The sequence below is a fragment of the Dermacentor silvarum genome, chromosome 1 (assembly GCF_013339745.2).
Source record: "Dermacentor silvarum isolate Dsil-2018 chromosome 1, BIME_Dsil_1.4, whole genome shotgun sequence".
In the NCBI taxonomy this organism is placed as follows: Eukaryota; Metazoa; Arthropoda; class Arachnida; order Ixodida; family Ixodidae; genus Dermacentor; species Dermacentor silvarum.
Window position 1 is genome coordinate 278,498,580 of NC_051154.1, and position 16,517 is coordinate 278,515,096.

General features: G+C 52.1%; 1 protein-coding gene across 1 annotated transcript in view; it reads right to left on the minus strand.

The window, feature by feature from the left end:
• Positions 1-16,234, minus strand: part of LOC119440788 (uncharacterized) — an 82,230-nt gene extending 65,996 nt beyond the window's left edge. Inside the window, exons 1-2 of the mRNA XM_037705668.2 lie at positions 16,225-16,234; positions 14,292-14,407 (exon numbers count right to left, since the gene is read on the minus strand). Coding sequence (XP_037561596.1) covers positions 14,292-14,407; positions 16,225-16,234 — 126 coding nt within the window. The remainder of the gene's footprint in view (positions 1-14,291; positions 14,408-16,224) is intronic.
• Between the last annotated feature and the right edge of the window lie 283 nt (positions 16,235-16,517).

Sequence of the window (16,517 nt, forward strand, 5' to 3'; positions counted from 1 at the left end):
AATGTTTTTCCTCACCTGAATATAAGGTTAAATCTGGCGCAGAATACCAAACGGCGAAATAGAAAGAGACTATGGAAAATACGGAGAAGCTTAAAAACATACATTCTGGGTATTCCGCAGTGCAGGGCGTAGCCGGGGGGTGGGGGGGGGGGGGGGGAAGGCATGGGGCTCCACCTCCCCCTCCGGAATTTATTGTCATGCACTGGCGACCAAAACAACCTCCGGCGCCGGAATCATTCTGGATTGTATCTACAATATTGTGGACTGGACTTGCTTCAAGCACCAGCTTCGCGAAATATTCTGCACACCGGCCGTTCGGTCCACTCTCGCCAAGAAAATCCTCGATGCTTGCAAGCAACACCTGGGCGAGTCATACATCGATAACGTCCTTGCACTCTGCTGACGTGTGAATTCTTCATTGGCAGAGTCGGACAGGGTATGCCACATTCTCAAAAGTATTGGGACTCCCGCCTTCAATTCACTCGCCACCAAGAATCCGGCTACCGTCGCCACGTGTCAGTGCCTCGATGAGCTCGAGTCGGTCCCCTACAGCCCGACATTGACGATACCCATTCTACTGTGGACCATGATCTATGTACACTGATATGCACGCTCATACGCGAAGAGTTGCAATCGATGGGCGTACCTTCGACGTGTCCGCCAGCCTTTTGGTGTGTCATTGCGTGAAATTATCAGGGAAGAGCTGGCGTCCTTGACCTGCGCTATGCACTGACTGCCGCACTACCGACATACACGCAAGTTGCTGCCAAGCCTCTCAGCAGCGTCACTTATTCGTAGCCGCTACCAACTTACACGTCGGTTGCTACTGCCCCACGGTTAACTTCCCGTCATCGCCGCCAGTGCCTTCATCGGCCCATCTGACCTTACTGTCACCCGGTACACCGAACAGCCCCTACTACCCACCTTGGCGTCCATCCCATCCTACATGCTATTATTGCGGCTATTGTGCCCACTTGTCACGTTTTTGCTGCAAGCGCTAGCAAGACGAGCGTCGTGGCTGCAAAATGTGTGCGCACAATTTTTATAGTCGGGCCGTTTACCAAGGGCAGCGTTGCTCTTCACCTCCGCAGCGCTCTTCATCTCAGCCCGCATCACCTGAAGCTTGAGGCGCTTACCGTTACGCCGTTCCCCGTCGCCCTTTCGCCATTCATTGTCACCACTTCGGCCTGCCTCACTTACCTCTATCGTTTGCCCGGAAAACTAAGCGCTGAAGTTTCCGGAGGAAAAACTGCATACACAAACAACTTAAATTCCTCCAGTGCGCCCATCCAATATGATTCGTGTGTATGTCGAAGGGGTGCCCGTGGATGCCTTAGTGGATACTGGTGTGGCTTTTTCTGTTATGAGTGCTCATTTGCGTTCCCATCTAAAGAAAGTTATGGAGCCTTACGATGGTCCCACGCTGGTTGCAGCTGAAGGGAACACTATTCGACCTTCTGCCTTCTGTACTGTACGTGTACTTATGGGTGACATTCTCCATCACATACAGTTTGCTGTGCTATACACATGCTCTCACCAGCTGATTTTGGGATGGGATTTTCTATCTTCTCTGTGTCTGCTATTGTGGCCAACGTGTGGTACACCTTGTGGGAATCCTCGGGTCCCATAACCGCCGCACGGGCAGCGAACGTCGCGTCAAGCGCATGCGTGCCAAGGAGAGTTGGGAGGGGAAACTTTCCTTACGCGGGCGGCGCGCGGGAATTGCAAGCGCTATCAGCGCCACCGGGTGGGTCACGCGAGATCCCGCTGATATCGCCCGGGTCTCTTTGGTCTCCAGCAAGCGGCGACGGCGGAAGTCTCCGCCGCCGCTCCCGTATTCCCGCACGTGGTTAGTCAACCGCGTTCTTGCCGCGGCAAACGCCGCGGCCCCCCCGTATTCCCCAGTTGGTAAGTCGGAAGCCCTTCTTTACCTAGTGTATTATTCTCTTCGAGGGAACCCTCAGCGATGTCAACTATAGACCTACACCATGTTTGTAAACAGCGGTAGGCACCGTCGATATATTTTAGGCCCTATAGCGACGTCGCGTAGGCTCCGCCCTACGTTTGGCTCCGCCCACGTTCGCCGCCATGCACCGCTTGCACGCGCGGATGGCGCATCTTTTTCCACGATTTCATTATGAAGCACACAGTAGTGGGGGCGCCGGATTTAGTTTGACTACATGAGATTCTTTAATGTGCACCCAGTGCACGTTCTTGCATCTCGCCCCCATCGGGATACGGCCGAACGATACGCTAGGCCTAGCTCGTTGACCGCCGCAGTGACGGCCGACAGCGCTTGCGACCTGGCCTGCTGCTCATCATAGTGCGCTTATTTTTGACAACACTATTAACGTGGGCTTAAATGAATTGGTTTTGTTGGTGTCGTTGGTGCGAATAGCAAACGAAACGTAGTACTTGCAAGCCAGCCGAGCCGCCTCGTTGAGACGGCCGATGCTTGGTTCCCGTCTGCGAGACGAAATGCCGTTCGCGCCAGTGGTTTAGTACGGGACGCTGCTTTACGAAACACGCGCAAATTCGAGATATTTTTTATTAAGCGCTATTTCATGTTAAGAACAAGCTGTAGCCGATTTCTACGTCGCCGTGAGCGGTGATAGAAGCGATCGCCTCGGTGATGGGACCGGCGAGGTACCGGCTCTACGGCGACGCCGCCTGTGTAGGTCCGCGCTATGTGAGCTAGCTGTTGTACGCGGCCGTCCGATCGCTCCAACTCTGTACTGACACTGTACATTTTGTTTCGCGCTCGAAATTTAACTGACACGTTTAGGCGCGTTTATGACTTCCACACTGCAATAAATGCAGCTGTGACCCTGCTGCCTGCGTATGTGAACGTGTGATAGGATATTTACACTTCTGGGGCTCAATTCTTTGAGATAAAACAAATTCGAATGTGACGTGTTTTGTGGGCATCTGCTCGCTCGACCTACATTCAAGGCTAATCCTAATCTAGCTTTCCCACAGTGCGGCAAGCAATTATAATGGCACGCTAATAACGATCCTAAGCTCGGCTAATGCACGCCAATCAAATAAGAGAAGCTTAACGGTTACGAAATGTATTGCGCATAATGGATGATCTGGTATCATAATCCAACTTTCGCTTTTTACCGCGGCGGCCCATTGCTTGCGACGGTTTTCATCAACAGGAAACCTATGAAACTTTAGTCTCTTGCGTATTTCGACGCAACTCAGCTCATCCACATACTGCGTTTATTTCATTGTAAAATCATAGAATAAAGACCTCACAGATGGAACCGCACAACCACCCGCGAAACCCAGCGGCTGCTGTGGTAGGCGCGACACGGGCGGCGGCTCGGCGGCGGAGTGCCTACCAAGCGAAACTAAATCCGACGACAGCGCCACCGCATTTTCGTGACGTAGCGCCATGGTGTAGGTCTATAGCTAGCTGGCCTGCTCGAAGTGTTAGTTGCAGTCGTAATAAATGCTTTCCGAGTGTACACGTGGTTGTCGCCTATTGTTTCCTCGAGCTTGTACCGGACCGCAGTTGATGCGTAGGCATGCGCCAACCGCAGGGCTCGGTGTGTCGAGGCAGAGGGCCGTTGGCATCCCCCCAATATCCCGACATTTTGGCGCCCAACGTGGGGCAAGCTCTTGGAAAACGGGACGACGATCGGTTCGGATGCGAGGAAGCCTGAAGGCTTTGTCCGGACCAGCATTAGGCCTCACCCAAAGGCTCAGTGATTGCTAGCTAGATTGGGCATGTGCTTTCTTGAGTGCGAGTTAACGCTGCGCCAGTGTCGCCGAACTCGTGTAGACGCCGAGATTTACAGCGAGTTTTTCTCCTAAGAGTACGCCCGAAGCGAGTGAGTGCAGCAGCCGACGTGGTGGTCGATTTTCCCTGTACATATGTAAATAACCTCCTTTCTGTATCTTTGGCTCTAACAACCGGGCGCCGGAAACGCTGGCTAGGACGTCAGCGGGGCGCAGTCCCAGGAGTCTGCTCGGAAGCTGCGTGTTGAGCAGCGAGCGGGGACCACTTAGCTAGGCCTGCATCTCCTCGCGGCGGCTCATTGGAATCCTTTATGGGTCTATTGTGCATTGGTATCCGTCATGGACGCGATTAGGCCTAAGGCTCTGCGGAGCTGCCGGTCGCATGTTCGAACGACCATGCCGTGACCTTTAGCGGTGCAACCGGATTCGCTAGTTTTACTATACTCGCCCGAGCGGAGAAACCTCGTTCGAAATAGAAAGCTTATTTTGTTCAGATGAACTCAATATTTTGCGGGCGGAATAACCGAAATCTCGGGGGACCAGAGAGCGCTTTGTTCATACGAGCATCGCCCACTTTCGCACTGTATCGGACCGGAAAAATTCGGTCGAAGCGAATAACTTCATTCAAACGAACTGGATTGTTTTTGGTTTTTTTTCTCGTTGCCGCATAAAGCTATGCGGTAGACGGGTGGTTCAGCATCGTGTCAGACTGCGGACGCTGCGGCGGCCTCTACTGCCTTAATTCTAAGTGTTTGTGGAGTGCATTTGAGCGACTTTGCAGAACGAGTGAAGCCGCCTGGACTTGTTATTGCTGCCCATCGTCCACGTCCCTGCCTGCTGTCTCGCCCTCAAACTGCAGCGGAAGGCCCTCCCTGATCGCGGTCCGTTGCAGTAGCACATGGCAGCCACAATGAGGGAGGCCCACCATCATACACCCCCACGAGGATGCGTCGGTGCGAGGTTCATCGAGCCAGCGCGCGCGCCGCTTCGAGAAAGTCCTGACCCGCTGTTCCCGGGTGGACATTGCGGCGCGCATCTTGAGGGCAAGCCACCTTCAGCCCCGTCATCGTCAACCACTGTGACGGCTGCCACATGTGGGCGGCCACCACACAGGACAGTGCTGCCTATCAACGTGGATTCGGACATTTCCTGCCGGAGTTTACCATCGCATCTGCCCGGATACTTTGTCAATGCCGTCGTTCAGCGATTTCCCGCCGTAGGGCAATATGTAAGGGTGGAGGGATGTGGGAATCCTCGGGTCCCATAACCGCCGCACGGGCAGCGAACGTCGCGTCAAGCGCATGCGTGCCAGGGAGAGTTGGGAGAGGCGAAACTTTCCTTCCGCGGGCGGCGCGCGGGAATCGCAAGCGCTATCAGCGCCCCGGGTGGGTCACCCGAGATCCCGCTGATATCGCCCGGGTCTCTTTGGTCTCCAGCAAGCGGCGACGGCGGAAGTCTCCGCCGCCGCTCCCGTATTCCCGCACGTGGTTAGTCAACCGCGTTCTTGCCGCGGCAAACGCCGCGGCCTCCCCCCCCCCCCCCCCCCCCGTATTCCCCAGTTGGTAAGTCGGAAGCCCTTCTTTACCTAGAGTATTATTCTCTTCGAGGGAACCTCAGCGATGTCAACTATAGCTAGCTGGCCTGCTCGAAGTGTTAGTTGCAGTGGTAATAAATGCTGTCCGAGTGTACACGTGGTTGTCGTCTATTGCTTCCTCGAGCTTGTACCGGATCGCAGTTGATGCGCAGGCATGCGCCAACCGCGGGGCTCGGTGTGTCGAGGCAGAGGGCCGTTGGCATCCCCCCAATATCCCGACAACCTTACCGACACCGAACACTTGCTTGGTGAAGAAACCCACAAGCCATATCTCCTGTGACCGCTGCGGAAGATACGGAACTACCTCGAGGATAAAACCAAGTTGTTACCCTCCTATCCAATGACATTGACCATGGTGACGTCTTGGTGTTCCCTTCTTCCTGTTGCCTTACTTAAGGCATAGCATTTAAATCAGGAGTTGTTCGATTCCACTATGGATCTGCACTGGTCACTACCACGAACGAAACACTAGAAAAAATCCTACTTCCGCAAGGCATAACCGTTGCATGCATCGCCGATCTGGAGCCTGTATGCATCTTGCCACTTACACCAGTCTCTTCTGGGGACCCATCTCCTGGTGATTCTTCTTCGGCTGCCGCCCTTACAGCAGTCATCAGCACCGACTTGAAACCCGTGCAGACGCAACTGCTGCTGGCTTTGTTGGAAAAGCATGGTAATTCTTTCGACAACTATTCGTCAACCTTGGGCCAAACAACCGTTGCAGAGCATCGCATTTTGACAGATAACACATCTATCGTGCGGCGCCGCCCGTACTGTGTGTCTCTAGCTGAGCAGAAAATCATCAAAGACAATGTCGCCGACATGCTGGAACGCACGGTAATTCGCCCCTCAGCTAGTTCTTGGTCGTCTCCTGTTGTCTTCGTCCGCGAAAAAAGATGGCTCCGTGCGCTTTTGCGTCGTTTACCGGGTGCTCAATAAGATAACTTGTAAAAAAGATTACCCTATGCCGCGCATTGACGACGCCCTTGATTCCCTCCAAGACGCGGTATACTTTTCCAGCCTGGATCTGCGTTCTGGCTAATATGTGATCATTATCATCGCGTATGTGCTGCGCTGGTTCACTGACAAGCTCCCCGCGGACGAGACTTTACAATTGCTAGTAGGTACAGCGGAGACTTCCGCTTAACACGCGTTGTCATGGCAATCGTGGAGCTCCCACGTGCCTAGGGACATATCGCTTAGGGACTTTTGAGACACTGGTCTCCGCTGAGCGTGGCTCTCTTATCTCCGGGACCGGGCGCAGCGACTACGCCGAGCGTATCTCCTACGTGCGAGCGAATCGTTTAGGGCGCATTGAATGTCTGGCGGTGTCTGGCCCACGCCGGCCGCGCTTTATTCTTGTAGCGTTTGTTCTAGTGGCGGAAATCCATGCAGTAGTGGTTGTGTGGCATGACGGCTTTTGATCTTGGTGAACTGTGGTGGTGTTAACAAGCGGATACTGCTCGCGTGTGTACCCCAGTGCTGGCGGAAGCCGTAGTGCCGGGCGCCGACACGAAGCGGCGGTCATTGCGGTGTTGCGGAGCGCAGCGTAGCATCACCCCAAATAAAAAATACTGCTCTATTCAGGTAGACTGCTCCCTCCCTGATAGCGAGATTATATTTGGATCATCAAAACAGTGATGCGTTTATTTAGGAATATCATCGTTTCTCTCTCGCACCCTGTAAATCCGCTGTTTACACCACCACAATTCACCGAGATCAAAAGCCGTCATGCCACACCACCACTACTGCAAGGATTTCCGCCACTAAAACAAACACTACAATAATAAAGCGCGGCTGGCATGGCCCAGACACCCCCGACATTCAACGCGCCCTAAACGATTCGCTCCCTATGCACATAGGAGCTGCGCTCGGCAAGGTCGCTGCGCGCGGTCCCGGAGATAAAGAGAGCCACGCTCAGTAACTAGCAGCCGCTGCGCCAGACTAGTGCCTCAAAAGTCCCTAAGCGATTATGTCTCTAAGCACCTAGGAGCTCCACGATTGCCATGACAACACGTGTTAAGCGGAAGTCACGTGACCCGCAGTGCCACGCCCCGCTGTATCTACTAGCAATTGGAAAGTCGCCTCCCGGACCAATAAACGTCGTCCCAACCGAGACGATGTATTTTTCACGCTCGAAAAGACACTTCGGCACGAACATTGCGAACTCGGGCTGGGTTTCGTGATAACGCCTATGCACGTTGAGTAGAGCCATAGCCACCTATATTTTTCATGCCTGCCGAGTGGCGAGCGGAGAAAGGTGCTCTGCCCGTACCTTCTAGTTCATGCGCTCGCCACCACGCCGCGCTGCCACCCCATACCCAGTCCCAGAGCAGACGACGCGACTACGCTGTTGCGCGCGTGCTTGTGGAGAGAAACTTGCGCTCGTATTAGAGATGGAGCTGTGAAATAAATGCGCAGGGTGCACTGGTGTTTGTTCATGATGTACAGGGGTGATGGGAAGAAACGCAAACAATGCGGCGTGATGTTTTCATCCTGCTGTGATCCTGGTGGGAATAAAAAGATGCTAGAATAGTTTTATTCTAGTGGCTACTGGTTATCATGCAGGGCTACAACCACGCGAAAAGAAATGCGAAATATCAGAGAATGTAGGTGCCGCACTGTTCGCGTTTCTTTCCATCCCCACAGTACATTGAAAGCAAGAAACACGAGACATATTGTTACAAGCACGGGGAAAGGGGTTTATTTAGGCGTGCTAGAGCAGGAACAGCAGGCTACGAACAGCAGGAATGGCCGCTGCACAGTCGTCGTCCTTCTCTTCTTTTCTCCTTTTGACCCGCGCGTCCCTTTTAAGCACTTGGACGCAACATACCTCTCCTCGCAGACAAAGCCCACTGGGCGAGTCAACTGGCTTGTCGTGGCGTGCATGATTTCAACCTGGTGACATGCGCGACTTGTGTCCGAGCAGAGCGTCGACCAGTGTTCGTGAGGCGCGCGAGAGTGTAGTTCACGTCGCTGATCTTCTCGATGACAACATACGGTCCCTCGTAGTTTGCCAGCAGCTTTTGGCACAAGCCGCGCTTCCAAACGAGATCACCAGGGTGATATGTAACAGGCCGATGTCGTGCATCGTAGCGTGCTTTGGAGTTTTCTTGCGATGCCAAAGTCCGAAGACGCGCAAGTCGCCGAGCCTCTTCAGCGAGGCATAGCGTATCCGCGACCGCAGGATTGTCGTGGTGGTAAAAAGGGAGGACAGTGTCGAGCGTATACCGGGGCGGGCGAGCGTATAGAAGGAAGAAGGGGCTGTAACCGGTTGTCTCATGTTTGGCGGTGTTGTATGCGTAAGTAATAAATGGTAGAACTTCATCCCAATTCTTATGATCGGACGCAACATACATGGAAAGCATATTCGTGATCGTTCGATTAGTGCGCTCAGTGAGGTCGTTCGTTTGCGGATGATACGGCGTCAAGTGCCTGAGGTGCGAGTCACATAAATGTAGAAGCTCTTCCACGATGTCCGCTGTGAATTGACGTCCCCGGTCGCTTATAATAACACAAGGCGGTCCATGTCGCAGAACAATAACGTGAAGTAAGAAGAGCGATACTTCGGTGGCAGTGGCTGATGGTATAGCCGCCGTCTCGCAGTAGCGCGTTAAATAGTCGGCGCAGACAATTATCCAGCGGTTCCCCTTGGATGACTGAGGAAAAGGTCCTAACAGGTCAATTCCAACTTGCTGAAAGGGCAAGCTTGGAGGCGGCACAGGTTGAAGGAGACCAGATGGGGCAGTGGTTGGACGTTTCCGACGTTGGCACTGTATGCAGCTGGCGACATACAACTCAACCGAATGTCGCATCCGGGGCCAGTAAAAACGTTCTTGAATGCGATAAAGGGTGCGCACAGTGCCTAGGTGACCGGAGGTAGGGTCATCGTGCATAGCCCGAAGGATTGCTGGCCGGAGACGCTCCGGCACCACTAGAAGGAAGCGTAACCCCGTGCTTGAGTAGTTCCTTTTGTACAGGAGCCCGTTACGTACACACTAGCTGCTTGTTGCAGTAGAACGGGCTGAAGTGAAGAGTGGCTCCAATTTGGTGTCTGTCCGTTGCTCTGCTTTGAAGGCATCGATATCAGGAAAAGCGGGTGTCACAGAGGCAACGAGATGATCAAAATTGTCTGCGTCGCAGTCCGTCGTGGTAAGCGGCATACGGGAAAGGCAGTCTGCGTCAGCATGTTTTCGGCCACTCTTGTAGGACATAGTGAAGTTATATTCCTGCAACCTCAAAGCCCAATGCGCAAGGCGACCACAAGGGTCGCGAAGGTTCACGAGCCAGCACAGGGAATGGTGGTCTGTGACGAGTAGGAATGGGCGTCCGTACAAGTAAGAGCGAAATCGCTGAACAGCAAAGATTACAGCGAGGCATTCTTGCTCTGTCACTGTGTAATTGCGTTCAGGTTTGCTTAATGAGCGGCTTGCATAAGCAATCACGTGCTGACGGTCATCATAGCGTTGGACCAAGACGGCACCCAGACCAACGCCACTAGCATCTGTGTGGATTTCTGTCGGCGCAGTTGGGTTGAAGTGGCGAAGGATAGGTTGGGAGGTCAGCAGGAACTTCAACTGACGAAATGCAGAATCGCACTCGGGTGTCCACTCAAACCGTGCATCTTTATGTAGCAGATTTGTCAGAGGATAGGCGACGTCAGCAAAACCAGGAATAAATCGGCGAAAGTAAGAGCAAAGGCCCAGAAAACTACGAAGTTGCTTCACTGACTGCGGTGCACTGAATGCCTCAACAGCTGCCGTCTTGAGGGGATCAGGCCGGATACCGTCTTTGTCAACAAGATGGCCCAGCACATGGGTTTGACGGTTACCAAAGTTGCATTTCTTGGAGTTCAGAACCAGACCAGCGTTCTTGATGCAGTCAAGGACAATATCCAGGCGGGTATTGTGCTCATTGAATGTGCGCCCGAATATAACAACGTCGTCAAGATAGCACATACAGATGTTCCACTTTAACCCACGCAGAATGGTGTCCATGAACCTTTCAAAGGTTGCTGGAGCGTTGCACAACCCAAATGGCATCACATTGAATTCGAATAATCCATCTGGAGTTATGAAGGCTGTTTTCTCCTTGTCTGCCGGGTGCATCGGGATTTGCCGATATCCTGAGCGTAGGTCCACTGAATAAAAATAAGAGGCCGAATGAAGGCAATCAATTGCATCATCAATCGGGGGCAGCGGATAGACATCCTTCTTAGTCACGGCGTTTAATCTTCGATAATCGACGCAAAATCTCCAGTTACCGTCTTTCTTTCTGACGAGTATGACCGGAGCTGCCCAAGGACTCGAGGACTCTTGTATGATCCCATTTTTCATCATGTCACTCACTTGTTCTCCGATTATCTTGCGCTCGTTAGGCGAGACGCGATAAGGCTTTTGCCTGATCGGGCGCGCAGATCCCGTATCGATAGTATGGCGTGTTCGAGACTCGGGAATCGAGAACGCTTTGTCCGGCTGCGCAAAGTCAAACACTGACAGATGCTTAGAAAGTGTATCCACCAAGGTATGGCGCTCCCTTGTGCTGAGCGACTTGTTTATCATAGACAGAAGCTTTTTGTCCGAGACGTGGCGAAGGTCAGCAGGTTCACACGGTGGGTCTGTTAGTACGGCTATGGACGAAGACGTGTATTTAGTAAAGTAGGCAAGTTTCAAGCCGTTTGGAAGCGGGACGGGTTCTGCCGAGCAGTTGGTCGTCCACAAGCCAGCACGCCCGTTGCCGATGGATACCACACAATGAGGGACAAAAACGTTCTTCTTCACACAATTTAGATGCATTGGCTCTACGGAGGCATCGAAACTGTCTGGAACATCACCGCGACATACAACCGGCACGCACACAGAGGTAGACGCAGGCACAACAGTATCTGCGGATACACAAAGTTCACCTTGACAGCAAGTCTCCTCTAAGAGCCCGGACGAAACATGGCCATCGACGAAAACTTCCCCCGTGCGACAATCGACGGTCGCACCACACTGTCGCAAAAAGTCGATGCCCAAAATCACTTCGTGCGTCCATTGAGGAATAACTACAAATTCCGTCGCGAAAACTCCACCAGCCAAGGATACTTCAGCAGTGCACACACAAACAGGATGCAACGACTCGCCGCTCACTCCACAAAACGTTGCAGCCTGGTCCCACCGAAATACAACTTTGCGCCCCAACCGACCTTTAAACCTGAGACTCATTACGGATACAGTTGCTCCGGTATCCACTAAAGCCATTAAAGAAACACCATCAACAAGTACATGCACTTTGTTCTTAATCATAGCAACTGCAGGGGGTATTTCTGTCGATAGCACGTGTCGAGCGACCTCACCCCATCGGCCGCGCTAGCTAGTTTTCTGGTTGCGAAGACGAGGTGGAGCGGCGCACTGGCGATGGAGATTGACGTAAACGAGGTGCACGAGAGGAAGGTGGTGGCGTCAAGCTCCTGTCAGATGCCGGCGAGCGGCTCCGAAAGCTTCTCGGCCAGTAATCGTTGCCAGGAGGAGCGCCAGCTGACCAAGAGGTGGTGTACGGCCGTTGAGTTGCCCTCACAGGAAGTGTGGTCCTGATTGAAAACCTGGATCGATCATTCCACGTTGTTGGGCGACGATTGCAAAACCTCGCTATGTGGCCCGCGACACCGCATTGGAAACAACCGGCAGAGGCCGCAAATTTCGATGTTCCTCCATGTAGTCACGCATGTTGCTGTCGATTGCATAGCCAGCAGGTGGGTCACATTCATCATGGCTATATATAGGCTGCCGGGAGACCTGCGTGCGGCGAGGGCGTTGGTCGTAGTCATGATCGTGATAGCTCATGGTCCCTCTCGTTTGTGGGGTATGTGGTGTAGACCTATACTCAATGGTCGCTGCGTGAGCCGTCGGTTGCCAAGCGGTCGAAACGGCCGTGTTGCTCATCTCGTGTGGTGAGTACGCACCAGTGATGCCGGGTGTGCGACGGTAAATCTCTTCGCGATGGAGCAACTATTCGCGAACAATCTGCCGTATTGTTGATGGAAGTCAACACACGAGCTCGGCTCTACACTTGCCACCGTTGTGACATTAGCCAGACGACCAAACTTCGGTATTATTCGTCGCATCTTCAGCGTCTCAAAGGTCCTGCAGTGGCGAATGACGTCAGACACGGTATCCAAGCTTTCTTTGCCGATCAGAAAATTGTAGACGTCTTCGGCTACTCCTCTCAACAAATGTCCAACTTTGTCATCTTCAGACTTTTGAGAGTTGACTATCTTACACAGTTTTAACACTTCTTCAATATAAGTTGTACAGGTTTCGCCGGGAACCTGAGCTCTTTGCGAAAGCGTCTGTTCAGCGCGTTTCTTTTTTGCACTAGAGTCTCCAAAACACGCTCGGAATTCCTCGACGAAAAGCTCCCATGAAGTGAGCGTATCTTCGTGATTCTCATACCAGACGAGCGCTGTGTCGGTAAGGGAAAACACAACATTGGACAACTGTGCGGTCGAGTTCCAACCATTAGACCAGCTCACCCTTCGGTAGTTCGTGAGCCACTCGTCGACATCATCTCCAGCTTTTCCTCCGAAAGTCAGTGGCACCCGATAGTATTGACACGGAACGCCAGGGGCTGCCCTTGAAACTGCGTCAGAGCCGTCGGGAATCTGGCAGGCGTATTTAGGCATGTCGGGTGAGGGTGGTGGAAGTCCGGCAAGTCGACGGCTTCGGCGAAGTTGTAGCAGCGTAGGCTCCGTGGTTACGAGGTGTACCCAGCACCGTCCACCAATTTGTTACAAGCACGGGGAAAAGGGGTTTATTTAGGCGTGCTAGAGCAGGAACAGCAGGCTACGAACAGCAGGAATGGCCGCTGCACAGTCGTCGTCCTTCTCTTCTTTTCTCCTTTTGACCCGCACGTCCCTTTTAAGAACTTGGACGCAACAATATTGTGAAAACTGGACCTTTCACTTAGGCCCCCAGCTGTGAGATAAAGCTCACAGTTTCAGGGTCTTTCGTGACAGTGGCTTTATTGCGAACACTTTGGCGACGTCTTTTTTGTCTGTCGCTTTCAGAGTGAAATTGGTTAATATTGGTGAAATTCGTAAGCAACAATTTAGCAAATTCTCTTGGTGCCCTGGCTTCGAACACATCAAAGCTTTGTGCTCGCGGAGGATTTCGGCAGCATTGTTCACAGCCTCCTTTAGAGGGTGATGCATACGCCTTCTTCTTGCTAGAAGAACTTCGACGAACTTCTGTAGTGCGTAGAGAACATCTAGAAGTTGTGCGGACGGGTAAAGAAGTCCACCGCGGTCTTGGTGTTTAATGAGCGATTCCGATGGTGTCGAGGCGTTTGGCTTTGTTAAGAGCGCAAAGCACGACTCACATTCGAAGTTTTCTCGTACGGCTCTTGCGAGGTAGCCACCAAACATAGCCAATGCGGCCACATCTGGAGTGGGAAGTAGAGGCTTATCTTGGTTTAGTCGCTCTATGAGCTCTCTGCGTGCATCGCTGGTTTGCTCCCTTGTGTTTTCTGTTGCGGCAGCGTTGACAAGCAATCACTCTCTTCTGCTACCATTATGTTGCTTGTACTCAACGTCGATGCGATACCGGTCTTGAGGGTTTTCTCAATGCCTGTGAGCACGGCGCGGACGTCCGTTTGTCATTTGATCCTGCTGATTTCCTCAGCCAGCCAAAGAACGACTCGATTGGGTCCGATGACATTTTCCTCGTCAAAACGAAGTGAAAAGACATCTCTTCAAGAAGATATCTAATGCACTCAACATTCGAACGAGTTGTGATCACAAGACCCTCATAAGTCTATTGGTTAGGAAGTTCTTTGCCAGTCACTGCCTTTTGAGATCGGCCAGGTAGTCGAGGAAGCTTGTCTCTAGCCAGATTAGCCATTCATCGCCTGCAGATTCAAACTGCTTGCAGTCTGCATTCTTCTGATGTATGTGCTGGGTACAATTACTCACGTCCATGAGCACGAACCAGCGGTGCACGGTGTCCATAAATTGCACCGTCGGTCCGACACCCGCGAAGCTTGCGTCGCACGTGTGGCCCGCCTGCTCTTGCAAGAGCTTCATTGCAGCTGTCACGGGAGGAGAAAAAACTTGCACTGCTCTCTGCACGTTCATTTTTTCCATATTCGTAGGGAATACGTGCTTTCTCGTCAAGGCTGCCTTGCTGCATTCTGTAGAGGCTCTTCAAGTGGTTCACTGATATTTCGCCGCCTTTTCCGATGTCACGGGACAAAAACTGTGATCGCAAGTTTTTGATCAGGTGGCACTGATCGAATGCAAGAAAGAGCTTTTGATTCGGTTTTCCAGGGTGGTCAATGCAATGCTTGCGGCTTCCGTTGCACAGAAGTTGCATAGCCAAGACATTGATCTTGTGGGTGTCTGTGACAATGCGCACGACGAAAAATCCTATTTCTTCAACTTCCCTCAGAATGTGTCTCATGAGCATGTGCAGCTCACGGCCAGTGCAGTTTCTCGCGAAAAAGTATGCCACGGGTATTTTGAACGAAACTGAAAGGCCGTTAAGGACGAAACACAAGAGTGAGTTGGCCAACACAGGCTCATTTGTTGTTTCTTTGGGGAAGTTCACACCTTAGTCCACTTCGCCGATGAAGGCATCTCTTTGCTTGTGATACAGTAGCCGTTGTTTGACGTGCAGTTCCTGTTTGTACTTGTCGACGGTGTTCTTGAGTCGCTCAATTCGCGTGTTCAAGTCTCGCTTCTTACGTCTCCACTTTCGTTTGTCCATTGCCGAAACCGAGAATAATGACGACACCTGCACGGTCTTAGTGATGCAGCGCTCTCTTGCACCGTTTTCCAGAGGTAGCGGCAGTTCGGTTGCGGAGCAATCCATCGGTGATAACTCTTGAGAGGCGACGTCGACGGATGGCAAGTCATTGAGAGGAAGCGAAGGAGACTCCAGTTGGCTCTCAACTGCTCTTCGTTTCGGCTGTGGTGTGTTACTGGCGCAGCTGCCTCACGTTTTCTCACAGATGCGTCGCTTGTCTCTCTATTTTTCGGAGGCTGCAGGTAGGCAGGATACTCTTCGAAAATGCTGGGAACAGCGTCTTTCCTGAGTTTGCGAATTTAGCAGCCCTCCTTGAAGTCGGAGGAATCGAAGTGTCGGCTGCATACAGTCGAGTAACACGACGTCGTATTCGGTGTCCAATCGTCCAGAGAAATGACCTTTAGCCATTTCGCTCGCAGTTCCAGATCGCTTGGTATCTCGTGGAACGATATGCCCGGCGTTCGTTGTTTGCTCGATGACTTGCAGCGTGGTATGCAGCAGTGCGGCATCTTGTTGGGCGCAGGGCACCCCAACTGATTCCACACTGCAGATAGAAAACCAAATTGGTATGTCGAAAGTAATGCAGCATAAAATGCACCGTAAATCACGGTTTTTATAGTAGTAAATAATATAGGTTGTGACGGCGCTAGCAGCTCGCATGTGGTTCCGTAAAATCGAGTAAACAAACGGTCGCTTCATTCAGTGACACTGAACCTTAACGCTCAGAACGCTGTTTCAACAATAACGTTCATGTAATTAATTTATTGTACAATGCTCAAGGAATTAAAAGCGATGATTTAGGGCTATGTATTAAACGTACTTCCACTTCCAGCGTCCTGAATTTGTGCTACGATGGCGTAGTGCTGCCTCTTACACTTACATCAGAGCCCACGTTAACATTATCGGTCAGATTTGCAGCGATATGACGTTCTTATCACATGGAATTGCACATACCATTTGTTGTTTTTGAATGTTTACAAGTCGCGTTTTATTCCGCGAGCACTGCACACACTGATTGCGAGTTATTTCATGCTTCCCTGATAGTTCAAACAAAAAAAAACATAATTAAAACCGTTGCTTCCGCAAGACACACAAGCTTACCTGCGGCCATCACGACGGACACGGGACATTTGCTTGTAGAGCCACTTTGGTAGGTACTTCGAGGAGCCTGAACACGTTGCAGCGTAGCGAACTATGCTTGGTACGCTCCGCAGCATGTACAGGCAAGTATGGGGTGCGAGCGCCTCTTGCGGAGAAGGTAGGCGTAAATCGAGGAGGCAGGGGGAGGGCAGCGGACGTAAAGCCCCTATATATAGGAAGTAGCGACACTCTCCTCCTCCGCCTTCCCTCCTCCTGGTTTCTCCTCTCTTCGCGCTCCTTTTTCGACCGTTGCG